Consider the following 27,492-nt stretch of genomic DNA (forward strand, 5'->3'; position numbering starts at 1 on the left):
ATTTCAATTCAAAAAAAGGTTTATATATTCATTTCGATTCAAAAAAAAGTCAATAACTATGTCACATATATTAATAATTATAATGTTAAAAGTTATTGTATGAATAGTAGAGTAACTATATTACATATAAGTACAACTATATCAACGTAAGATTTACTACATGGGCCGGGCATTTTTTCGGATCACATAAATAGTGCTGGTCCATGTCATCTTTAAATACTGTAATATACCTAAAATATATTGGTCCATGCAAGTGGGATTGGGAATCAAATAGTGTCCCACAAAGTTGATTTAGGGCTACGAAATGAGAATGTGCATTATGTGCGGCACAAAGGTGTTTTGTTTGGGCTACGAAATGTGATTGAATATGCCGCACAAACTTGATTTATATGGGCGACGGATTGAGTTTTATTTGACCCATGCTCGGATTTTTAAAATTACCCCTTGGTCCCTAAAGGACAATCCATTTAACTTTTCACGATCTCTAATAGTTGGTTTTTCTACTTGAAATTGACTAGATAGTAGCTTAGTGGAATTATTGTAAACATGGTATAATAAACATCCCGCCAAAACATCAGGGGTAGTTGCTGCTTTAAGAGTACAAATCTATTTTTATCACATAAATGTTACGGAGTATATGTCAGATTATTAATGATGTTTTTCTTTCCCATCAAAAAAAAGTTTAAGCTTAGCAGGTCAGTTTTCTTGTACGGAGAGTAATTTTCATTTTAATAAAGAACAAGTTGGATAAGATATTGGTTATCCAAATACGGATAGGATCTGAAACTTTGAGTATCCAGATTTTTGGATCCAACTTTTGAAAACTGCACAGCCTCACGATCACAGTATGTATAAAACTGCCAGCTCGATCAAGAAATATCGAAATTTAGCTTCACATTCTAATTACCTAAACATAATCACATTAAACAAAAATGATTTATCAAAGAGCATCTGCCAAGTTGTTAGAGATGTTGTTACCATTAACAATATACACGAGCTCATTAATCAATCAACAAAAAATATGATCGATAAACATAAGCACACATGTACGTCTTAGACACCAGTGCTGCCGTTAATATTCTCCAAGGATACTACAGAACTGGATGTGGAATCTTCAGTTGACTGAGAATGAGAGAAAAGAATATACAAAACCCATAAATGTAGGGATACAAGATACACCAAGGACCAGAGCTTTGCTGCTGGATTCCTTGCTAAAAATACTGCACCAGCTGAAAAGATTGCATCCAATTGTCTAAGCATTGAGCCTAGGTGCTGCCTCCCCGACTGGATTTTATTTTCTAACATTGGCCGAAGCTTAGAACCAGTTGATTCCCATGTTCCTGCCTCTACGTCTTCCCTTAAATTGCCCGAAATATCACTCCCACTGTTTAGAGACTTATTTTCCTCGAGTAACCTTGAAACTGCCTGCAGTTATATTGAAATGGTGTAACAGCCATTTAGCATTGCCAAAGATCTTACAGCCATGTATGTTAAATTGTTATTATGAAAATCCAACAAAATGATCTACCTCGGTTCTAAAAAGAAGAGTTGCCTTGTTCGATGAAAGTGATTCAACCTGGAAACACAAAAACTAAATAAATAACCAGTAGCAATGTATACTTCTGCAAAGGGCTCAAATGTTTAAGAATACACAATTCTTAAATGAGGAAATCGCTTGAAGTAACATGGTATACGAAACCTAAACAATTAGTACACACAAAGAGTTTTTACCAACCAATTCAACAATTGGCTAAAATTAATGCGAATTAACAAATTGATTGCTATGAGAACTGCAACTATTAAGATTTTTCTGATATTTTAGCTAATCACTTAATTAAAGTCGGTGCACAGCTCAGATGATTTTAGGCAATTTTCCTTCCAAAAACTTTAGAAACATTCGGCAAGCCGAGATATAGCAGATTGAGCACATATTAATAGCATCGTGTTGTAGAATGGATTAAACGAAAAATAGAAACTAAGGACAAGTATGATAATCTATTTTAATTTGCTGCCGTTAAATCATCAAAACTGGGGCAATAACCTTTATTTCTCCTAAACTTATCTTATCTGAACTTATTTTTCCCGTAGCGACCAGACAAAAAAAGTAATCTGTAGCGAGCCTATTTTCCTGTTTAAGAGAGAACAAATGTACTACCATTTTTCATCAAAAAGGTGCCTTATGGCTAATCAACGTGAAAGTTCATTGAGCAAGTTTATATAGAATTAAAATATCTTAACTACACAAATCCTTTAAGATTTCCTTTCATAGCCTATACCACGTGGGACACAACAACTGCTTGGTGCAAATCCCACCTTTGGCAGGGCTGTGGGTTCGGAAGATGAATAAGTTGCAGACCCGTAAACATAGTCCATTAAAACCTAGAGCTGAAAATAAACTGTACTTTTTCAAAGTGCGCATAACCAGATTGCAGCAAACACGTCTAAAAAAATAAATGAATACATCAACGTCATAAAATTTTCATTTCTTCATTTCCTCCTTTTACCTCTAATTGGGTAAAGATGAGATACAGGGACTGCAAATAAATAAGGCCACAAGAGACAAAGCTGCAGAGCCCAGACAATGCAATAGACCAAATATTTCTCGGTGGTTGTTTTAAGGATCATACATCAAACCTACCTGTAGGGGGAGAGAGGTCTGAACTACCTGATAACATGCGCTTCCCTTAGTTCGTGCTTTCTTCATTACTATTTACTACTTCAGTAACTTCACTAAATGTTCTCATTCTAGAAATATCATAATCAGGGGTGTTAACGAGCCAAGCCTGTTCGGAACTACTTAAGGCTGGCACGGTCAAGAGTGTGACAAGCCAAGTTCGAGCTAGCTTTGGCTCGGCTCGATAACTCGTGAGTAGGATCGAGCTTTGCTAAGTTATTGATATTAATTACTTATCATAAAATAAATTGAAACAAATTTGTCCCTCGTCAGATATAAACAAAGAGTACAAAGTAAAATGGAATTTTAAAACTAAAAAGCCAACATGGCCACTCCTCACACCTAAGGTAGTGTTTGGCCTAGCTTTTGAAAGTGTTTCTCAGTTTAAGAAATAGAAGCTATGCCAAACAAGTATTTTAAGAAATAGAAACACTTCCCCAAGGAGCCTAAAGAAGCTTCTAAGGAGGGTAGAAGGAGAAGCTCCAAACAGGGAGGGTGGAAGAAGCTGGGCAGCTGTTTTCAGCTTTAATGAAGCTATTGAACAGACAGAATTACCCTTGTACAAACCATAATTATTTTTGGCTTGTCCTCTAAATAAAACACGAATCTTCTTTATGCTGCTATCACCTCTCAATGAAACAAACTGAAAACTCCGGCTCCGGTCTCTCTCTCTTTAACATATCCCTTTGTTACTCCAGCAAACCCACAAAATTATTTTCTCGAGCTAATATTGGATCCAAGTTGGAAACTTTAAATTTTCATATTTCCAATTTTTTGAGGGTGGGCTCACTCTGCTGTCAAGGTAAACTCTTTGTGTTCACCAGAGGTTGTTTTGGCAGTGACGGTGGAAGATGTTTTTGGCTTTTCATAAACTTTAAATTCCCTTTCCTCTTCAACTATCATCCTCTTCAACTATCATCCTCTTCAACTACCTTCCTCTTCAATCTGGGTTCAATTTCTGGCACTATACTTGTCGATGGAGATTGATGTTAGTCAAGAAGATAACTTAAGGGTGAAAAAATGGGAATCAAAAGTTCTCCTTTTCTTTTCCATTTCTTTCATTTTTTGTAAATCATTTGAGGTATATTTATGATTACGTTTCTTTGCACCTATAAAAAACATGTATTTGTACTTTTTTATATACATGTTATGAGCAAATTGTTTGATCAACTTTTCCATTATAAAATAAATACTCTCTGTTTCCAGAATATCCACAACAGTTGACTTGAGGAAGAGTTCCGAATATACAAGGAAATGAAAATTAAGTTGCAAGTGGATTAGTGGGGGTATTTTTTATTGTTTCACAAGGACAATGTGTCCTTCACTTTGTTGATGTGAGGGGGGTGTTTGGGGGTATCATTTTTCTATTATTGTTGCACACTTACTAAATATCAATGGGGACAATTGAGGACGGAGAAATAATAAAATAAGTGTGGTCCCTCACTAAAAAATAGAAGTTTTGCAAGTATTTAGGAATTGGCGAAAAAGACAAGTGTTGCGAGTATTCTGGAACGGAGGGAGTAACATGTTCTAATGGGCACCATTTTTTTTGGTATTTTAAAACATCTTTTTTTTCCATTTAAGTGTATTTAGTTAATATGGAGTATATATATGTGGAACCCTGAAAACCAAACAATTGGCCAAACAATCTACAACTATTTATGTTTCTCATAAGCACTTCTAGAATTGTGTGGCCAAATACTTTTGTTTCTCAAAAGAGTGTCTCTAGAAACAGTTTCCGGAAAACCACTTCTAGGAAACAAAAGTTGTTTTCCAAAAGCTTGGACCTTGGCCAAACAGAGCCTAACTTGTCTTCTTTCTTCCTTCAGCTTCTTCTCTGCGTTGAATAATCATTGTCCCATAGTGATTTTGCGTTGAATAATCATTGTCCCATTAATTTGTCTTCTTTCTGCTACTTTTTCACCATTTAATTTTCAGGCCATTGCACAATGTACAGCCATTGAAAGCACCTTTTTTAATCCTCCTCTTTCCTCTTTTTACCTCCTTTTTAAAACATAACCTCACCTCTCTCTGTCTCTCTCACTTCTTTTCATTTTATGTTTTCTTTTTGGTATTTAGAACAATCAAATAAATTATTCAAAACAAAACTAACCAAAATTAGTGGATGTGCCTTTGGGTTCTTGCTTGAGATCCTTCAACACAAAAAAGAGTTGCAGAAACAAAGATGGAATAAGAGCCACCAATTGAACATTAGTGACTCCCTCTCCCCTTTGCAGGGTTCAAGTTAACAAAGTGGCGAGATGTAATGGAAGTCAATGTACTTCTTTTCTATTCATGTCATAGAAAAAGAGTTTGGCTCCAGCTTGGCCCAAGCTTAGAGTAATGTACTCGAGCTTGAGCCGAGCTCAACATTTTCAAGCTGAGCTGAGCCTTAGACGACTTGTTTTTGAGCCGAGTTGAGCCTACTCATGCTCGGTCTCGGTTTGGCTCGTTTTAATACCCTTAGGCTCTCTTCTGTTCGACTTATTTTGACTTATTTCAGACCAAATAAGTTCAGATAAGTTCAGTTAAGTTCAGATAATATAAATTCAACAAAAATAAGTTTTTTCCACACATTTTCACAAAAATAAGTTCAGATAACTTCAGTTAAGTTCAGATAAGTTAAGTTAAGTTCAGATAAGTTCAGATAATATAAGTTCAGTCAAAATAATTCCAATAGAACGGAGCCTTAATCATAATGTAAAGGGTTATGCTCCCTAAGACCATGTCTTTTTTGGCTTAATTTCAGTTTCAGGACTTATTTCGCAGTTCAGTTTAGTTCAGTTCAAAAGCATTCAGTTCAGTTCAGTTCAGTTTAATTCAATTCAATTCAACTTAATAATAATAATATATTTATTATTTATATCATTATATTATTTATATTTATACTTATATTATTATTAAATATAAATAATTATTTATTATTAATTACTACGAAGTACTTCCTCCGTTCCGCAAAGGATGCATCATTTCTATTTGCACGCATGCCAATACGCTTCTTTGAACATTAATATCTCTAAATGCATATAAGTAAAAATTATAAAAAGTTGATATTTGGAATCCTTGCATTAATACGAATTTAACAAGATCTCAATTGACTATGTTTTTTCTTACACAACAGTGAAAAAATGATTGTCAAAGTTGATTGATGAATAGTGCGCAAATGAGAAACGATGCATCTATTATGGAACGGAGAAAGTATAATTTATCATTTATTATTATTTTTAGTAATTAATTACGGATTTTTAATTATTTAGTTATTACTCCGTAATTATTAATTATTATTAATATTTATCATTTATTATAATTATTTAGTAATTAATTACATATTATTATTATTTATTATATAGTTATTAATTATTCTTTAGTTATTAATTATTTATTATGTAGTTATTAATTAACATTTTTTATTATTATTTTGTAATTAATTAGAGATTACTAATAATTAATTATTAATTATTAATTATTTACTACGCATTATTTATTATTTATTCTTATTACTTATTACTTATTTCAGTAGTAATATTCAGTTAAGTTAAGTTAAGTTAAGTTAAGCTCAGCTCTAAAGAACAGGGCCTAACAAACCTATAACATGAAATAAAGAAAAAGGTGATGGTTGTCGAGATGAGAAGCTGAATCCCTCTCTCAAAGACAGGACATCATCAAGATTCATCAAAGCTACTCAACAGGCATTAAATACACTGTTACAAGAATAGAGACATTGTAACAAGATAGATTGCGAACATCTACCTGGGCTTGTTTCTGAATCAAATGATCTGTCATCTGACAAAGCCTCCGCCGAAGCTGGACTTCTACTTCAGTTGAATTTTCCATTTCCTTTGATGTCATGTCAATGTCTGCTTCCAGCTTCCTCACCTAACACGATGTTCAACAACGTATTATCATTGTACTTCAAAGTCCACTTCAGTACTAAACAAAGTTTGGATTTCTTTTTTCTTCAAAATTATGATAAGCCTCAAAGATCTCTACCCAAGTACAAGTTAGAGAAACAGTTCACAATGAAGTTGTAGGGAAAAAACCCGGCATATTGAAATATATATTGTTTGGTTTTCCCTAAAGGCTGCGAGAGTAATGAATTTAATTCTTCTGTAGTTTGACAAGACAACATGTTAATAATACAGTTATTTGGCAAGTCGCTTTTCCCCATATCCTAAAGAAAGGTGTAGCAATGAAGACGATTTTTTTTGAAATACTTGTGCTGTGTTTGGATAACTTCAAAAAACCAAAGTTTGTTTGCAGATGAATTCCCCATCAACTTCTATTTTAAGAAGGTCTCACAGAGTCACAGGTTATTAAACATCACACAGCCCGACCATCGTACATAGAAGCAAAAAGACTGCTTTTATTCATCCATGGACCATGATATATGATTAAGATTCAAGACCAGAAAGAGAAAATAGGGGAAGAGAGGTTATCGATCTCACCTTCTCTTGCAGTCTAGCAGTTTTGTCTGTAGCAAAAGCACATTCAGCTTCCAGCATCTCTTTCTGCAACCCAAAGCCCTTTGAAGCCATCAACTGCAAAAGTAGCATATTTCATGGGAAAATAAGTCGCTGAATACCTTCTCACATCTATCAGTTTATATGAAAGAAATGATGTCCAGAAAGCATTACGCTGGTCAAAGTGGCCCTGGTTTGATGAACACTATAAATCTTCCTCTTCAACTCTGCAGAACAAAAAAAAAAAAAACTGGATTATGCAAAAGTTCAACATTTAAAAGTATAGGAAAAACATATACAAAAAGTGTCAGAAGCTTCAGGACAGGATAAACCAAAAAGTGCACGGGCATCTATTTCAGACTTACATAAATCAAAATCCCCTCCTCTTTGGGTGAAAACCCAGCTGGTTTTTTATTCTTTGATAAAAAATAAATTTAAGGAAAATTTGTAAAAAATAATCAAACCTTTTCTTCAACAGTACCACATTTGACTTATTTATGAATAATCCAAGCTTTAGAGGCTATCTTCCAAAAACAGTCCTTGACTTGTTGGCAACCGGTTTAATGAGTTAACATGACACATGTCTCACTATAATTGGTCTAAACACATTTAATTTAAATAATAATTTTATTTGTCAAACATTCTCTTTCTCTCCCTCCCATCTCCTATACCTGACATTTGCTCTCCTCTCATCTTCCATGGCAACCTCCCAAGTCTCCTTCCATGTCTGCGCCACCCTCCTCTCTCCTCCGTAATCTCACATTTTCCTCTCTCACATTTCCAACTTTTTTTGAGGATCAAGTTTTAATTTTAAGAAACTACTATACTTCTGTAAAAATATATATATATATATATATATATATATATATCTTTCTCCTTTTTCCATTCAACCGATTTCCATTCCTCTCCTCTTCTCTTCCAAGGTAGCTTCTCTCGGTCTCTTCCCATGGAAACCTCCCCTTGTCATCTTCTTTTTCGAGTACAAATCATAAAAAGTTGTGGCTTTTCTTAATAAGCAGTAAAAAGAGAATGACACTCAGATATTTAGTTTGAATCCATCATCTATTCCAACAGTAAATAAACTAATTTGTACTCCGTATCATAATAAGCCAAGGATACTAGCATAGTATTGAAACTATACAGAGAAGATTAGCGAGGCATGCTGTTGCGGGAAACAAAAAAAACCTAAATTTCATTGATGAAAAAATGTATACACAAATGGCATTTATATAAATCCTAAAAAATTGATTAAAAAAATTCAGAAAAACTCGAAGTCTAAGTAAGGACCAGAAGACCTGTCTGAGTCTGAAGCTCCTTGTTTTTCACTAGGCGGTTCTGATGATGTTTTGGATGTGTGATTGTAGATTGTGAGGTCGGTAGGTTTCGGGATTTCTGGAGGGGTACTAGAGCGAATGAGAGCCCAGTACTACCGCGAAGGATGGTGGGTTGATGGGTGGATGGGTTTTGATGTTAGGCGGTGGTGGTAGCGAGCTGATTGGTAATTGTTGCAGGTGGGCGGTGCTGGCGGCTATGGTGGATTCAAGTGAGGAAGGGTGAGACAGATCAGGGGAAGGGAGAATGATTGTTGTTTTTTAATATAAAAATAAACAGCTAACCAATAAGAAAGCACCATGTGGCATTCTTAATTTTTAAAACATAAATTTGACCTGCTACTTAAGGTTGTAGGTAAAATAACCTGTTTTGGGAAGATACCCTCTAAAGCTTGGATTATTCATAAATAAGTCAAATGTGGTACTGTTTTTAGAAGAACTGACAAAGGTTAGCTTATTTTTTACAAATTTTCCTAAATTTAATTGAAAGGAAACCATAATACAACAGCTATAAGAAGGGAAACGAGCCCGCTTCAGAGTGAAAAAAAGTCAAAAAGACCATCACGCTCAATATCTGGAAGCAAATAAGTGAGACAAGATCCTGATGCAGCATAACACGAAGAGACTAGAAAGACAACAAGATCCAATAGCTTCCCTAACCCACTAGGTCCCATGGTGAAGTATATGGTGGTTTCAATTCAACAAAAATACTCACATCGCTGGAAAAAGCATGGTCCTTCAAATATCATTTCAACTATAGGCCATTTCAAATGTGTTTTCTGGTAATTGATCTCAAATGCTCAAAAGAATAAATAAATTTGACCGTTATCTTGTCTTCACAATTCAATTTCTACAAAACAAAACCACTTGCTATGCTCTCTCTCCTATTTTCGTTACACAAATGCTACCTGTTTCTTTTTTAAGATTCTTGTAAGCAAACCCACTAACTTTCTTCTCTTTTCTAGACTCCTTAGTTTCTGTTGCAACCGACAAAAAAACGAGGGAGTACATAACTTGGATTAAAAAGGATTTTAAACTTGATACAAATTTGCTACTCCCCTAACATCGCATCAACAATGTTAATAATATTTACAGAAAAGAAAGAAAAGAGTCCCTACATAAGATAAAATAAAAACTTGCAAAATCAATGGGATGGATTAAACACGACAAAAAATGGCATAGTCACCGGGGAACTACAAGATATGTGAGACATTGAAGGACACTCGATACATCCCCAAAACTCCAAGCGACAGGTTAATGTATGGACATTTACTCGACACTGTTGGGTCACATCCAAATATTGGACGACGTCCTTTATAGCTAAATGTTTGATAAAATCAAAATATTGGGAAGTAGGTTAGTACTCCCTCTGTTCTATAATGATGTTCCAGTTCAAAATTTGACACTATTCACAATAAAAGAGGTTATTCTAAATTCTTTCAAAAACATATTCATGTGGTTGTTTGATTCGTCTCAATGAGTATTTTTAAGAAAATCAAAAATTTATAATTTTTAATAATGTGCAATTAGAGATAAAAAGGATATAAAATGTGCATTGGCAAGCGTGAGAGGTACAAACTGGAACATCATTATGGACCGGAGGAAGTAGAAGAAAAAGGAAAGAACAGAAAGACACAAGGGCCATAAGAATATATCCTTTAAAAAGAAGGGAAAATTAAAAAAAAAAAAACCCTTATTCTCTATTTAATATTCTACTATGTTCTCTTATACATACCCTAACAAAAGTTTCAGATTTCATGTTTGTCAAGGACCTTAACCTTCCTCGATCTTTTTTATCAAGTCAAAATTTAAGTCAGTCTTTCTACCATTTGAATCTGCAAAGCAGAGAAAATGACAAAATCCCACTCTCCTTTTGACAAACAAGAGGCAGCAGTGAAGATGCTGACTGACATAAATTTAAGTAGCTATTAAATGCAAGTATTACGCACAACAGAGTTTGTGAATGAAATGAAAAGGCCAGAGCATGCTGACTTTGGCACCTACATACCTTCAAGGGCAACTTCCTTTACCTCAACTTGGTGCCGGTATTCTGCTAGGCGATTTACCTAGTCCAACAAAGATTGCTGAATCAGTTAAAAAAAATCAACCAGAATACTTACAGTTGTGTGCTGGTATATTAATGTTTGGAAAACTGGAGAATAAAGTAAGGGAAGGGTTTAAGCCCTAGAAACTTAGCATCTCAATTAAATTGATTTCATTTTCTATACTCAGCCTGTTCGCAATCAATTTCATTTTCAAGTGCTCAAAAAATTTGTTCTCGTTTTTTATGAGTTTGTGATCACTTTTTTATTCATGGTGTCACTTATTAGAAATAGAGTATTTCTTATCTAAATGTTTGACACAATTAAGTTTTGTATCAAAAATTAATAAAACTACTTGCACTTATTAAGAGCTTATATTGTAATCTGTAATGAATTTTACTACCACTTTTGAAAAGTTCGTGGTTACTTCTTGAAAAATTGTCGTTTTTAAAAGATTATGGTCCATTTTAATAACTACTTTTGCTTTTTGAAATAATATCCAGTCACTTTAAAACTTCGATATTAACTGATCCATCACCTTTTACATACATTATTTTGTTGTTACATATAACCTATTGCTTGTTAAAACTATCCAAATATACAATTTTTAATATACTGAATAAGTTTGGGCCATTTTCTTTTACAATTAATTATCGTTTTTAACAACTCATCGTCTGTTCCAAAAAGTTGATATCACCTTTTAACGATCTATTAGCATTTATAATGATTCATTTGTTGTCACTATTTACATTACTTTTTGATAACAATGTGTCGACTAAAAACAATAATTGCACGCAACCACTAGAAACTCTATGAATATAAAGATAATGTAACCCACAAATATTGTCAGTTACAAGAAAAAAGATCTCAGGTGGCAACATTATTCAAACAAATTTCTTACCTCTATTTCCAGATTCCATTGTGCAGTGCCAAGAGATTTAGCAAGATTGGCATTTGCAGTCTGCAATGTTTACCGAAATCAGTCAGATGATTCAGGCACATCTAAAGAAGGCATTGACACTATGACTGGATCTGAAAAGGATATCTTTGAGACACAAAAGAAGAGGTCATAATCTAACATGGCAATTATACAGGACTAGGGCTCACCAAATAGATGGCGAATTGGTGGAAATCTTTTACCCTTTTTTATTGTAAGTTTCTGCCAGTGTAAATTATCCCCGTTCCCTCTCTCTCTCCTTCCTTGTGCATGTGTAATCTCTCGGTCCCGGGGTTTTTTAGCAGTTTCTTCTAACTTATTCGTTTAGGAAAAGATATAATATATATCAGCATCAGCAGCAAACTGAGAATACCATAAAAAGAGGGCAAGTTTCCCATAGAGTCGTACACCAGCAAACATATATTACAAACTAACCCAGTTCCTTAGAAATTCTCCAGCTTAGTTACTGTTAAAAAGTTCAGAGTTCAGACACTTGATAAGAAATTATATTCCACAGTACTAGAGAAGAGTTACAAGTGATCCAGCTCGAATCATGTAATAGGTGAGCTCCAACTTTGACTTAATAAAATACTCAAAGTCTCAAACATTAGGGTTTTATCTGCTTGGGGCCTGATTTAGGCTCAAATTTCAAATTTTTGGTCTTCTCACATTTCGTTATCTCTCTATCTAGGTGACTAGGACAACGAGAGGCATGTGCAGGCATGCAGCACTGTACCTCATGCTTCATATAAGTGTGCCTATGTGTGCTTCCAAGAATTGCTATGGCTGCTGTGCACCTACATGCTCTCAGGCTAACTTTATGAACTAAGTCTTTATCATCTTTACCACAACCCTAAAACAACATTTATTTATTTCTCCACCTTGCACCCCAATATCTCTCTTCGTGAATTGATCCTTGTGTTCACATGTCCGAAACTAAAGACATCCACATTCCACACTAACTACAAATGTAATGACCTAAACGGCTTTACCAGGAGTGATCACGTTTAAAAACAACATGATGCAGTCTACATTATCGATTAACTTAGGTTATTATTAGTGAGTTACAGCAGTAGGTCCTCAAGAAAAAAAAATCCCCTTTTGGCATAATGCTAAGATCTTATTTCATACAAGTAATAAGCAAAACAAGGGGTAAACAAACACTTGTAGAACCTCTGATTTGGCCAGTTGTGCAAGGACTTCCATCCTGGTATGACTGTGCTTCTGCTTCTCCACTTCGGTAGCTTCCATCATTTCCATCATTGTTGCCTGAAGTTCTGAGGCCTGATATTGAAAAAGGTTTAAAAACATCAGGATTGATCAGAGATTAATAAAAAAATATGACCAATAATGTAAACACAATAAATAGAAGAAATTATTCTGTAACCAAATTTCCTACTATCTAGCACAAATTTCAGCAGTAATCAGCACAAAGATGCTTCAGTATTATTCTCTATGATAAACTCTTCCTATTAATTGGAAACTGATCTACACTCAAACATCACCTCAAAACGAAAGCTCAAATAGGACAATATAGAAAAGACTAACGGTACCTCAAGAACTCAGAACCTATAACAGATTCAGAACATAGCCTACTGAACTCAATAGCATTGCTGGAAGTTGAACAAATATAGAGATAATTCAGAGAAACAGAAGATTAATTTGAGATAGAAAGAAAAAACAAGTTAAGTTGTCCTCAGAATAAAAATCTAAAATAAAAGAATACAAAGTAGAACATAAGGAAATAACTACAAGAATGAGAAAGAGAAGCATTTTTGGCAAAAGAAAGGAGAAACAAACAGTACAAGTTTTTAGAAATAGAAAATAAGTAAATAATAAAGAATGCAGCTAGTACCTGAAGAACTCAAATAATACTAAGAATTATGATGCACGGGCGTTGGACAAACCCACATAGCTAATTAAAATGACACTTGAAGCATAAGAAGCTTTCATTATTTACGGAAGTGGGCTTAGGTTGTCTATACTCAAACAAATAACAATAACAATATTCATCACATTATTATTATCAAAGGATGCCTAATTCATCTTTTTTGCAATTAGGCTTATGACTTGATATGAAATGAGGTGATTAGGAAGAAAGTAGGTGTTCCGCCGATTGCGAACAAGATTAGGGAGAATCCACTATTGTCCATGTAAGACGGAGGTCAAATGATGCGCTGGTTAGAAAGATTGAAGAGTGGCAAATGGATGGAATTGTGAGGGGTAGGGGAAGACCAAAGCAAACATGGAAGAGGGTGATTAAGAGTGATATGATCTATCGGGTATTTAGGAAAATATGGTGTTAGATAGGGCAAAGTGGAGGGAGATAATACATGCCGACGACTCAAAGTCTCAAGCTGACTTTTTTCCTTTCTTTCTCTTTTTTCTTTTTCCTATTTTCTTTCTAAACTTCCCTCGTTTTCTTTTTTTCTTTCAAAACACATTTACGCCTCTTCTTTAAACCGGCCTATCTTGTTTCCTCTTCTTCGTGCCTCATGCTTACTCTTTTTGAAATAACCTTTTTCTTACTTCACGTTTGGCAGACGATTCCTATATGACAGTTCATGTAAGCCGACCCCAAACATTTTGGGACTAAGGGTTGGTTGTTGTTGTTATTGTTGGGCTCGTGACTTGTGATTTGTGATTTGTCTATTTTGTATAAGTTTTTACCCGAGTCCCTTCACTATTTATGGTCTTAGTAGTACTCTTTTACCACCGAAGGATACCGGACCATAGAGCACATTTGTGTCAATTCTTGCAACTTTTAAAGGAATTTGGAGTCCTAAAGAGTTAGACATAGGCCGCAAAGGGGCCAAGGAGCCCAAAATCGGAGAAGAAGAGTAACCGACACGGCAAAGCCGTCGGACCGGCGGGACTTAATATTGCTCTTAGTGATAATCTATTCTCAGGAGATTTGCGCCGCCGATCAAATGGCCTCGCCCATGCATCGGGCGGCATTTTCCATGTCTGCGCGATTTCGATTTATCATCTGCGTGACTGCGTCTGATAGGGCGATGTGGCCTGGCTAATCGGACGGTGGTGTTTCCACAGAGTTTTCTTTCCATTTTAATTCTTTTTAGTTGTTGCCTATAAATACTCTTGTTAAAGGCACGAAAAACCTTATGTTTTCATAGCCTTTATTTTACCTAGTTGTTTAAGCACATTAATTCAAGTTCTCTTAGACTCAAGCGCATAATTCTTATGTGCAATTCATACAACTACAATTTCAACCTTTAATCATTCAAGGTTCTGAATAATCTCTAAACACTCATTATTTATTCCTTCCAATTTTTAATTAGGGCATTCAATTATTATTATTGCTTTGTTTAATTCAATCATGAGTGAGCAGTTTAGTTTAATTCTAGGGTTTAGGATCTATCAATGCATGTAAGAGGTTAGATTTAGATGACTTAATTGTTGATTGGTATTGTTATCGCTCTACTGTTTGTCATTATTGCTTTCAATTGAATTCTGCGCAAGTTTGATTGTTTAGTTTTGTAAATTGGTTATGTGCGATGCGCCGAGATGTAGAAACCAATGTTAGACTTACAACAATAGGTAGGACTAATCTAGTAAATTGTGAGAGTGTGCTAGACAGGTGCTTTAAGGGTGACATAGTTCCAGAGAACATGTTTTCGCTTGATAGTATTTCCATGTTATTTATTATTTGATTCTTTTTAATTTTTGTGAACTTTTGAGTTATGCGCCGAGAGGTAGAAACCAATGTTAGATTTACGATAATATGTAGAACTAATCTAGTAAATTGCTAAAGTTTGATAGACTCATGTGCTAAGTGTGACATAGATTCGAGAGAACATCTTTGCCCTCGATTGTATTTCTTTGACATTTACTACTTGATTCTTGTTTTAACCCCAATTTACATTCGTAGTGAACATTTGACCTAGATCTTTATTAAAGATTTAATATAGTTCTTGGTTACAAACAACGAATTGGTTACCTTGATCCAATTTGTGATTGGTAGCGGTAAGAATGTGGTTTCCGTGTGTAGTTGACCTTAGGTTTATCTTTGATTAGAGTACACTACTTCCGTCCCAATTTAATTGTCGCATTAAGTTTTTCACGGAGTTTAATGCGATAAGTGGATGTTGGCTATCTATTGTATTTTAACAAAAAAGTAGTTGTAATGGGAGATAGTGGAGAAATATTTTAATGGAAGTTGGACCCTAATTTTTGATAGTGGGAAGAGTGAGGTAGTAAACTATTAGTGGGTCCATGCCATAAAAGGAAATATTACAATCATATTGGGACAAACAAAAAAGGAAAGTGTGGCAATTAAATTTGGGACAGACGAAGTTGAATTTAACCTACAATACAACATTTATTTTAATCTTAATGCACAATTTTGGGTTTCCTTGCAAATATTAAGTACTACCTTTGTTCCCATATGTTCTTTACGATTATTGTTTTCACGCGAATTAAGGTAAATGAGAGGGTGCGCAAATGGGGTAGTTATTTGCAAGTGGGTGAAAGTGACATCTTGTTTAAGTGTGAAAGTAGATGAATAAAAAAAAATCAGAATAGAGGGTATAATTATGCAAGTAGGCCAATAAATGTTGCAAGTGGATGAATGAAAAAATCAAAATAGAGAGTATAATGGTAAACATTGTATTCGATAAATAGAATAAAGCATAAGTGTAAAGAACTTTCAGGAACGGACTTAAATGGAAAGCTAAAGAACTTTCAGAGGTAGTATTTAAGTTGGTCTAGCTAGGTACCAGCACTATGGGTCAGTATGAGAATTAGTGTGGTATTTACTGCAGCAAGGTAGTTAAAGACTTAAAGTTACATGGTAATATGAACCAGCTCTTAGTTTTGCTGATTCAAGTGCAGCAATTAAGCAAGATTTAGTTCTATAGGGCAGCAACAACCTCTTTTGGTTGTAAAATTTAGTTCAGTTATGACTTATGAGCTGGGATAATTCAAGGAAATGGGTGCATATATCAAAGAGTTTTTGTACAACTTTACTTTCTCTTGTTTTAGTAATTAGCACGTTATAAGTTGGCACATCAGCAGATTATTATTGTTGGCAATTTACCCTTGTTTTACAAAGAATTTTATTAAGTTTAGTAATTAGACATGGAAGTAGAGTCATATGAGTTTTTAGGAAAGTATGTTCATGGTTTTGGAAAAGCAAAAAGGTATAAAAGACTTATACCTCGCAAAATTTTGCAAACTCTTTTATGCAGTATTATTGAAGTGTTTTCATTGCATTTCACTTGCTACATATCCTTTTTTTTCAACCAAGAAAGCAAAAAGAGTTGTAAAAAATCTTCTTTTATTAGAATCAGGTGGTTTAAAACTTTGAATCCATAAATTTCAAATTGCTTTCTAACTTTTTCTGATGATTTTAGTTTTTTACAATCTTGACTAGAGCTAGTGAGGCCAATATGCATCGAAACCCTTTCAGACAATTGCAGACAGGATTAGTTCACTATCTAAGCTCTCCAACTCCTATTCCAGCTTTTTCGGGTATATTATTCAGTCTAAAACAATTTTGGGTAAGAGGAGTAAAGTCTTTACCCTATAGAGTCAATTATCTTCATGCCTAATAGTGTCAAAATACTTATGGCTAATCCAGAAGTCTGCGTCATGTCTAAATCAGAAATGGTCACAATGTAGTATAACATTACAAAACTTGGTGCGGGTCATCTTGTGGATAATAAAGCTGAAATACCTTCAAATCAGCACACACTCAGCCTAAAGTAATCCATGTAAGTTGTAACTAGCTGCCTTGTGGGATGTAGGTCATTCTTAACCATCCTAATCTACCAATTTTCACATTAACTGGACTAAGATTTCCTATTTGTATTCACAAAACTATAGCATGGAAGTTATTAACATTAAAGATCAAGCTGCCTAGTCAAAGCTGCATCCAGAAAAGTCCTAGAATCTACAAAGAAACTATGCATTCATGCCAGCCACTAGTTATAACACATTGGTCTTTGGCTTAATGATTTCAGAAACAACTTACAGTATTACCTTTAACTTCTACGAAGCACAGATGCATTAGCATGTGTAATCATAGGCTTCTTCTCCACGTGTCATACATACACCGTATATATGGTAGCAATACAAGAAGCAATAATTTTTTTTATATTCTTGCAAAACTCCCCCAAATCATTTTGGGACTAAGGCTTTGTTGTTGTTGTTGTTGTCTTGCAAAACGCATAATAGGAAATTGTAGAATACTCTCAGTAAGAAGAAAATAAGCAAGTCAGAAGCCTGTGAAACTGTAAGGCAACCCATCACAGATCATAGCCCAAGGAAATACAAAAAGTGCACCCTTATCTGTCTACCTATCTGCTACAATTTCTCTTTCGCCCCTTCTCATCATCTTATCTCTGTTTCACTATTCTGCGTCACCAATTCCAATCATCTTCTTGATTGGGACATAAGTTGTTTTTTAAAACTGGTATTTTTTAGATTTTTTTTTGGTAGAAGTATTTATTAGATTGACAGAGCCCTCATTGTATGTATGTTTTTGCTAAAACTCACGGCTAGTAAGGACTATGGATATAAAACCTGATTTTGAAATGAAAATACGAAGTGCTTTTTAGCATGTAGACCTTTGAAATTCAGCAACCACCATTTTTTTTAATAAACTTAATGCTCGTCTAAAACAAAGGCTCTGAATAACAGAGAGTTTCCCTTCTTCAATTCATCTATATGTTAGTGAATAGTAACCCCTCCATCTCTCAGACAAAAGGGTTATAAATTTATAATGATATTAATCACGTTAGGAAGAATGTCCTTCCATAGTACTTAAATGTAGAATCGGCAATTCTGATTCCTTTCTGAAGCAAATTCATCCAACCGACATACCAACAGATTTTCAAAGGATAGAAGGACACTAATTCTTCATTACTACCCCCTATAAAGTAGGCAGAATTGACCGGCAAAAAAACCTGACAGTTCAAAACGCAATACTAAGTAGAACTACTTTTCTCCCGAAACCTAGGAGGCTAGGATCATAATTGGCAAGGAATGTTTGATGCAAGTAACTGGCAATCCTGCATTTGCATGTACATGTTACAACTGCCAGGAGAGAATTTAAATGGAACCAAACATGACTACAAATTTACTTCTAACACAGTCCACAAGTCAATCCTAAGGTTAAAGAACAATATGTTCAGCCAACCCTAGAAACTACAAGCTATATAATTTGAATTGGGGTTCGAAAACATACATTAAAAAGAAATCAAATCTAAGCACAGGAAAGAAATAGCAAGAATATGAGAAGTGATTCTAACCTCTTGAGCTGCTTGATTTGCCTGCTCCTCTAGTATCTTCTGGAGGCTTTGCTTCTCTCCCTCCAATCGAGCCACAACATTCTCATGTTCTTTAATGGCCTCCAAAGCTTTTGCAGCAGCTTTAGCAGCCAAAACTTGTCTTCGTCTCTGCATCCTTTCCTCCCGCTCTTGTTCAGCCCCTGAGTCAGAATTCGAACTTGAATCTGAATCTGACTCATGATCGCTACCGGAGTGAGAGGCACTCTTCATACCTCCTAAAACAACATTTGCAATATCTTTTTCGCGATAATTCATTCCCAAAGTTGCTCTACCAATTTTTTCATCAACAGAAACAGCTCTTTTCCCTTCGTCAGACACCACAACAGAGACAGCATCACTTTTTCCAAGAAATGGGGAATCAGCCTTAACTATGGACTTATCATATTCTAATGACCCATCCCCCATCATATCTCTTCCATAATCTACCTCATTACTGCCTTCCACTTTTTCTAAACTCACTCTCGCTTCCGTTGCATCAGCAATCTTCCTGGAAGATCCCAAGCTCGACCCCCCTCCCTCACCTCCAACAACTCCATTCCCTTTCTCGGCATTCCCATCTCCTTCTTTCCTCACTGTTTTCCCCACTACTTTACCATTACCCTTAACCTTCAACCCAGTGATTCCAGCCTTCCCCACATCTTTCCGAGCTCCATTCGAGCGGTGTGTCTTAGTAGAAAATGGCTGTTTCGGGGTATTAAGAAGCTCAGTCCAATCACTATCATTAAGAGTGGATTTCAGATTTGAGTTGGGTTTTTTCACAACATCGTTCCCCAATTTTAGCTTGCCAATCCTACTAATTTCATCACTACTCGATTTAATTTCACCATGATTAAAAGAATCACTGCTTAAATTTCCCAAATTTTCATTACCATTCGATGTTTTCTTCTTCAACTGATCCCTCAAGGGAACAGTACCACTAGATTTCTCAGAGGCGATTGCATCCAAATCATCAGTTTGTTTACTCTCACCCTTGCGGAGTGATTCAGCAGCTTGTTGGTCAATCTAAACCCATGAACACACAACCCACACAACAAGAAGGAACATTTGAAATTAATCGCCATTTAAAACAATTTGACATAAATTAATTTGCGACAAAGGAAGAGAGAGTGAAAGGGAGTACCTGTTGAAGGAGACTTTCGGCAACTTTGAGCTTGGAAGAGATCCAATTAGCCATGCTTCCGAAAAACCTCACACGCAGACACCGAATTGTTAAAAATTTTAAATTGAATTTTGGGAGAAATGATCATGTATTCATGTTTAGGTAAGGGATATACAAAAAAGAAGAAATTTCCCCGTCAACAAAAATGTCACGTTATTCGACTCCGTGTTTTACTCAAGATGTCTATCCCAAATGGGTAAAACCCGTTTCTACCCCTACAAAACGGGAAATGATAAATCCAAGGAACAATTTCACTTCTTTCAAGTAAATCAACTTAAAAAAATGTGAATTTTCTTGGAAGAAGTAAAATATTCCTTGGATTTATCACTTCCCCTACAAAACTCACTTGTGTTTCGAGTAATCTAATATATACTCAAGCGCATATTTGCTGAATTATTAGAGTCCACATAAGAAATCTAATGGTTTCGGCCAATGAAATATAAGATTTTTAATTTATTTTTGAATTAAAAAATTGAGTGTCACGTAGATAATTAATTATGTGTCACGTAGATATTTTAATTAATTAATTAATTACTATTATATACTCCATCCAAAATCAAACAATCTAATAATTAAAATAAAATTCAATCTAAAATCAAACATTAATCTACAGTAAAATTTAATCTTAAATTAAACACTAATCAAATATTAGAGCGCCACGTAGAAAATCTAATGGTTTTGACCAATGAAAAATAAGATTTTGAAATTATTTATGAATTAAAAAAGTCGTGTGCCATGTAGATAATAATTAGGTGCCACATAGATATTTTTATTAATTAAATACTAATACTACGTATATACAACTCCATCCAAAATCAAACACTCTAATAAATTAAAAATTATTCTAAAGTGAAATTCAATACAAAATCAAACACCAATCTAATCTAAAACGGCAATTTTTGTGTAAGACCGTCTTACCGAAAAGACCACTTTGATTACTTAACTAAATAATTTCAGTGCTTAACTAATTGGTTACAGTGCTTAACTAATTTGATTTGGTTGCTTAACTAATTGATTATATTACTCAACTTATATGACACCAACGCGGTCTTTTGTATAAGGCCACCTTATGTAAAAGTTTGTAAATCTAAAATATAAAACAGAGCAGTTGATATATATAGGAGTTTTATTTTAACTTAACAATTTAACAGAATCCATGCAATGCACGGACCGATTATCCATTGAGTTTTTACTGAATATTATATTCACCTAAATACTTGACCCGTTCACACACTATTTGTGTGATCCTACGGGTTCAGTCAAGAGTAAGTTGTGGCATTAATATTATTAATATCATTTGAACTAAAGCGACATCTAGTTAGGCATTCAGATCACTTGATCTCACTGAATAATTATTAGATTTCGCATTAAATGCAAACTTGGACCAAGGATATTATTTCCTTCACTTCGAAGGATTAGCTTTTAAACCAAAAACATAAGAGAACTTGCAAAAGTAGAGAGCAAATGCCTAACCGAAGAGATGTCCCCCTTTTAGAATGAACATATGTATGCTCGTTCACTTAAGTTCATGAACAACTCATTTATGTTCATGAACAAGCTCGTCTATTTATGTTCATAATCAAATTTATCATACATAATTGTTTTATTATAGATTTAAATCGTATTTTTACCTTGAGCATCCAAAAAAAATATATCATAGAATAAAAATATTTTTGAATTTAAGTTGTTAAATTAGTGAACATTCAAAATAATGTTTTCAAATGGTTAAACTATAAAGCGCAAAGCTCGTTTACGAAAAAAAACTTATTTAAGAACTCAACCCGATTAATAGGTGAGACATTTATGAACCGTTAATGAACACAAAATCTCTTAAATGAACTTTTAATCCCCCGTAATTTTATACATTTTATTAATATATTTTAACGTATAGTTAATTATATTTAAATAGAATTTACAAAATTTAGAAATAAATATGTAATTTACGAATATTTATTTTTATACATTTTAAATGTTTCAACGATTTATGAAATCAAAAATAATTTTAGAATTTTATTTTGAAAAGAATTCGAATTACAAAAACGTTCGAAATTGGAAAACAATCCTAATCGGTTTTGGATTCAAATTCTAAAACTAAATTCTAATCCTAGCCCAAATTGGCAAAGCCCAAAATAAAATTAGCCCATAATTCCATGCCCATGTTTCAACTTCACGCGAAATCTCAAACCCTCCTCTCTCCTTGTACGTGAATTGCAAAACCACAACCCTCCTTTCTCCCTCACGCTACTCCTCCATTGTTGATACTGTTCAGCCGCCACCTGTACCCTCGCCGGCGACCACCGTCGTCCGCCCTTGCCCCGGTAACTCCTCCTTCCTCCTTCTCATTCCCTTCGTCCTTCTTTATTTCTCTATTCGGTTTCTCCTCCTCACTCGCTGGCTTATTGCAGCCACACCACCATCAGCCACCATCAACCGGACACCACCACCACCACCACTAGTCGCGCAGCCACCGCGCCGTGATGTTGTTGTCGCGCCCTCCACGCACAGCAGCACTCGTGCCCCTTCTCTTCGTGTTCGTCCTCCCTTCTTCGCGTCATTGCAGCAACCTTCCAGCCACGATTTTGTCGCGCCGCTGCCAACCACCTTGCACAGCACTGCTGCCGCCGTCCTTTCCTCCGGCCGGCGTCCCCTCACTCTCTTCTCTTTTTGGTTATTTCTTTAACCCTAAAAATACTTAATGCTTTAATTTTGTTTTAGTAGTTTAATTAATGTTTTCATATTTTAAATTTATGGTTTAATTATCTAAATATATAATTCAAATTTATATATTTGCATAATGAGTTTATTAAATTTCAGATTTATTAATTTTGATTGAAATAAGAATTTTAATTATTAAAACGTGAATTTTAAGGTTTTAATAGTTTTGAAAACATGGTAGGATGATTATAAGTTAATAAAGTTATTGTTTTTATGATGTCAAACATGTTAATTATGTTTTGGAGTAATTTGAAATTAGTTCATGTTGCTGGAAATTTAAAGTACGATGTTTGCAAAGAGTTTTCAACGAATTTCAATAACTAATTCAATAATTATGATGCTAGGAAATCAAATTTTCAAGTTTTGATATTGGGGAAAGTTCTAAATATGTTTAGGATGCATTTAGAATGATTTATTGTGGTTGCGAATGATAAGAGATTCATTGGGATTATTTTTTGGTTGTTTTAGGCGGAGAATTCTCTTTAGGCGACCTTTGAAACTTGAAAGTGTGAAAGTGATGTATTATTTTGTTTACACAAGGTACGTACATACCTGTGTGCTTGGAATGTGTGTTATTTGTTGAAACCATGTTGAAATTTGTTGGTGAACTTGATAATGTTGGAATTACATGTTTAATGTTGTTGGATGGACACGTTGAACATATATATTTCGTTATGAGAATTATAACATGTTAGTAGATGATTGATGCGAACATGTTAGCTGGGAACATTAGATTATTATATATATTGATTCAGGTCGATTGATCGTTGTTCCCTTTTAGTTTTTCACTACTTTATGAGGGCCGAGGACCTTGTTTAGTAAGTTGAAACCTTATAACCATATAGAGGGTTGATCAGTATTAAAGGAAAGGTTGAATTAATTGGAATAAGTCTTGATTGACACCTTTGTGATCACTTACTTAATTCCAAGATAAAAACAGTTGTGATTAGTTGTTGGCTGTATGACTTATGTGATTGTTGAGTCATAACAGAGTTTTAATATGTAAATCATGTAAAGTGAAACTGAATAGCAATAGCTTTAGACTGTGCACGTCTAAAGTGACGGACAAACAGGAGTTGGGGTTCATGGTGGTAGCCCATGGCCTTTATCTCGGACCGGATTGATCACTGTGTCCTATTTTTATTCAAACGTTCCTCGATATCGCAGGTCACTGAGGTTACGGAGTCGCGCCCGTACCTCGTCTTCCTTAGTGAAGACTTATAGCTAGAAAACTCGGTCCATTGACTATCTCAATTAAAATAATATTATTATTACAAAATTCTAGTCCAGTCTAGACTAGTCTAGTCAAGTGTGGTCTTCAGATTAACATGTTTGGTCTGCCCTTATTTATGTTTTATTAGTATCATGTTAGGATTGATCGTTTTAATAGAATAATGTTAGGATTATTATTGATTTAGTATATAGTTGTAACGCCCCGACTTCTAAACACCATTAATTAGGTTAATTATCTTTAGTTAGCAGCGGAAAACCCTAGCTTAGTCGGAGCGTCACATGCGGTATCTCCCTCGTGGGAAATACAAGGCGACATAACCTTTTTAAATTACTAAATAAACTTTAATAATAAACACTTTTAACATCTGATTAAACATTAATATTAAAATCTAACTCAAATCATGAAATCAAACTTAGACTTTAAATAATACATCCCTTTATTACTAATGACATAGTTATCTTTACTAAACATCGATCGTGAATTTGGTGGTTGCATCCTCACTCTAAGGCATCCCATGATCTTCTTCGTACCTAAAACAAAAGCAATATCGTGAGCCGAGGCCCAGTAACATACTACCCTAACAGCGTAAACTCATTTCAATTCATTTTATTTACTTTGCAATCAGGGAGAATAGAATATAGTAAAACACTTTCATAAATGCATTATAATAAAACATAATTTATAACTTGAAACTTTAATAGTTCTCATTATCTTTCATAAAACCTTCATTTTACTTGGTAACTGACAAGTTAGCCTTGCGGGACGTCTCCCACCTTGCGATAGTCCTCAAGGAGCACTCTCCCTTGTTGGACATACGCCCGTACCTAATTAGTTTTTTTTTTTTTTTAGCTTGCGGTAACCCTCAAGGAGCACTCTCCCTTGTTGGGTGTCCCGCGGTACGGCGGTACGTGCACGACCTAGAAATAGTAACCCCACTAACTGCCAGAACCGGTTACACTTGTATTTATCATGTTTTGTATCTTATTAGTAACTCATAGACATCGTTCTTATAAAATCATACATAAACATGCTTGAATATAATCATCATAAAACATACTTTGTAAACACATTTCATATCCCACAATCCAATAAAACACATCATTATAAACATATTTCATAAACTCATAAAACACATTTCATAAGGGGATTGTGGGTGTTAGCAATAGATGTTACCTCAACCGTAGTTTATACTCCCTGTTCGATGGACCGTTCTTCCTGAGCTCCGAGTTCGATTTCTTTCAGAATATTAAACCATCCAATTAGTTATTAACGATTAATATTAATACTTTATAGTAAGTTTATAAATAATTATAAATAACGAATTGTAATAATAAAAAATTATAATTTCATAGTTTTATCGATAATATTATTATTAATCAAAATTTCAATTAAAAACTAAATTTTTATTTTATAAATCGATTTACATGAAACATATTTATTTTTGTTAATACTAGCTAGTAACTTAATTTTAGTAAAATCGGTAATTTAAATATGTTTTCCTACCTGAAAAATAATGAGTAATTTATTAGTAATTTATTATATAAACATATATTGAAACATTTTATCAAATTTATTTAGATAAAAAAACATGAAGGATAAGTTTATAAATCTGAAAATAGTAATGGAGAATGAGCTTACCAAAACCCATTAGAATTTGGGCCCATCCCTTTTTATTTTGGGTTAAAGGGAACAATTCACAAGTCAGGAAATTGGTTTCCTGACTTTGTGAATGTCGAGCAGAGGGGAGGGGCAAGCAACAGGCACGAAAGAGAGGAAGGGAAGAGAAGGTGGCGGCTGAAGCCTGGGCGGTACGGCGGCGCTAAAGCGCTCCGGCGATGGTGGTTGAGGGCAGTGCGACGGTGAGAGAAAGGAAGGGGGAGCACGATCAGGGCGGGACAGGGGAGAGAAACAGGGGAATTGGTGGTGGTGACTTGGGGCGGTTCTGGGCGGTCGACGCGGTGGCTGGTGGTTCGTGGGTTGGTGATTGGTGACGGACGGAGTGGTGGTGTTGCTTTGGTGGTGCCACGAAGAGGAGAGGGAAGGAAGGCAGGGAGTACTTCGAAGGAGGAGGGAGAGCGAAGGGAGGTATGGTGGGAGTAGGTGGTCGGCCGGCGAAGTGGGTGGTCGGGTCTGGGTAGTTGGTGGTCTGTAGTGGTGGTTAAGGTGGTGGCAGATGGCTGCCGGTTGTGGTGGTTCGAATAAGGAGGAACAAGGGAGGAATTTTCAGATTTTGTTAATTTGATTTTTGCATTGAAATAATTCTGAAATTGATTCAATTTGTAATTAGGTGGATTTCTAGAAGAATAAAAGTTCTTGGGCTCCAAGGAAATGAATGTAGACTGGAATAAGGGAAGAGAGGAAGGAAAGAATGGCTTCCTTCTTCCATGTATGTAATCCCCCGTAATTTTATAAATCTTTTTAATATATTTTAACGTATAGTTAATTATATTTAAATAGAATTTACGAATTTTAGAAATAAAAATTTAATTAGCGAATATTTATTTTTATACGTTTTAAATATTTCAACGATTTATGAAATTAAAATAATTTTAGAATTTTATGTTGAAAAGAAATTGATTTACGAAAACGATTGAATTTAGGAAATGATCCTAATCGATTTTGGATTGAAATCCTAAAACTAAATCCTAATTCTAGCCCAATTGGCAAAGCCCAAATAATAAGACCCAAAACACTTTACTCCTTTCCTTCTCTTTCAATTCACGTAAAAAGCCAAAAAAAAAAAAAAAAAAACAAGAAACCAAAACCCCTTTCCCTTTCATCATTCACGTGCATTTGCAAACCCTCAAACCTCCTCCTTCTTCAGCCACCGCGCTAACCACCGTCGGTCCATCACCGCCTGCGCCACCGGTCCTCATACGCACGGTAACTTCTTTCATTCTCCCTCTCTTGCTTCGTTCTTGCTTACATCTCTTTCGTTTCCTTGCTCTCCTCCTCATTCGTTTCTGTTTGTTGAGGCAGCCCCACACAACCACCACCTCCACCAGATCGTTGCCGCTTCGCTCACCCTCCCTGCAGTGCTGCCTTGCTGCACCGTACATCAACCATCACAGCTTCCCAGTCAGGCTCGCTTTTTCGTCTCCTCCTCTCTGTTTCTTCCTTGCTCCGCACGCATCGCCCAACCACCACAACCAGCCGTGTCGAGCACCAGTGTCGCACCCCTACTGCGCAACCGCGACCCTGCCGCCGCCGTTTCCCCCTCCGGTCGGCGCCCTCCTATCTTTTTGGTTAATCCCTTTAACCTTTTATTTAATTAATGTAATATTATATTTTAATAATTTAATAAGGTTTTCATAGTTTAAATTATTAGTTTTGATAATTTATATTTAGAATTCAAATTATATGTTGATATTATAAACTAATTTATTTTCAGATTTGTTAATCATGTTTGAGTTAGGGCTTTAATTATGTTTATTAAGTTAATTCATGTTTTCTTGGATTAGATTTATAGTTTTATGGATTAATTATAATTTTCAGATTATATGTTTTATAAAATTAAGTTGTTAATTTTCAGATTATATAATTTGATTAAAATAGGAGTTTTAATTATTAAAGTATGAATTTTTAAGGTTTTTAATGATTTTAAATCATGGTAGGATGTTTATGAATTAT

The 27,492-nt window shown here is 34.9% G+C and overlaps 1 protein-coding gene across 1 annotated transcript; it reads right to left on the reverse strand.

Annotated features, from left to right (window-relative positions):
* Positions 1–903: 903 nt before the first annotated feature.
* Positions 904–20,032, reverse strand: LOC110804241 (golgin candidate 2). The gene is made up of 10 exons (XM_022009799.2): positions 19,875–20,032; positions 18,716–19,756; positions 12,618–12,728; positions 11,409–11,468; positions 10,474–10,531; positions 7,309–7,361; positions 7,120–7,212; positions 6,425–6,550; positions 1,529–1,576; positions 904–1,425 (listed from the first exon to the last, which is right to left on the reverse strand). Exons 1-10 carry the CDS (start codon positions 19,926–19,928, stop codon positions 1,054–1,056), a joined length of 2,016 nt encoding a protein of 671 aa, XP_021865491.2. The 5' UTR covers positions 19,929–20,032; the 3' UTR covers positions 904–1,053.
* Between the last annotated feature and the right edge of the window lie 7,460 nt (positions 20,033–27,492).

This window comes from Spinacia oleracea, chromosome 5 (genome assembly GCF_020520425.1).
Source record: "Spinacia oleracea cultivar Varoflay chromosome 5, BTI_SOV_V1, whole genome shotgun sequence".
Lineage (NCBI taxonomy): Eukaryota > Viridiplantae > Streptophyta > Magnoliopsida > Caryophyllales > Amaranthaceae > Spinacia > Spinacia oleracea.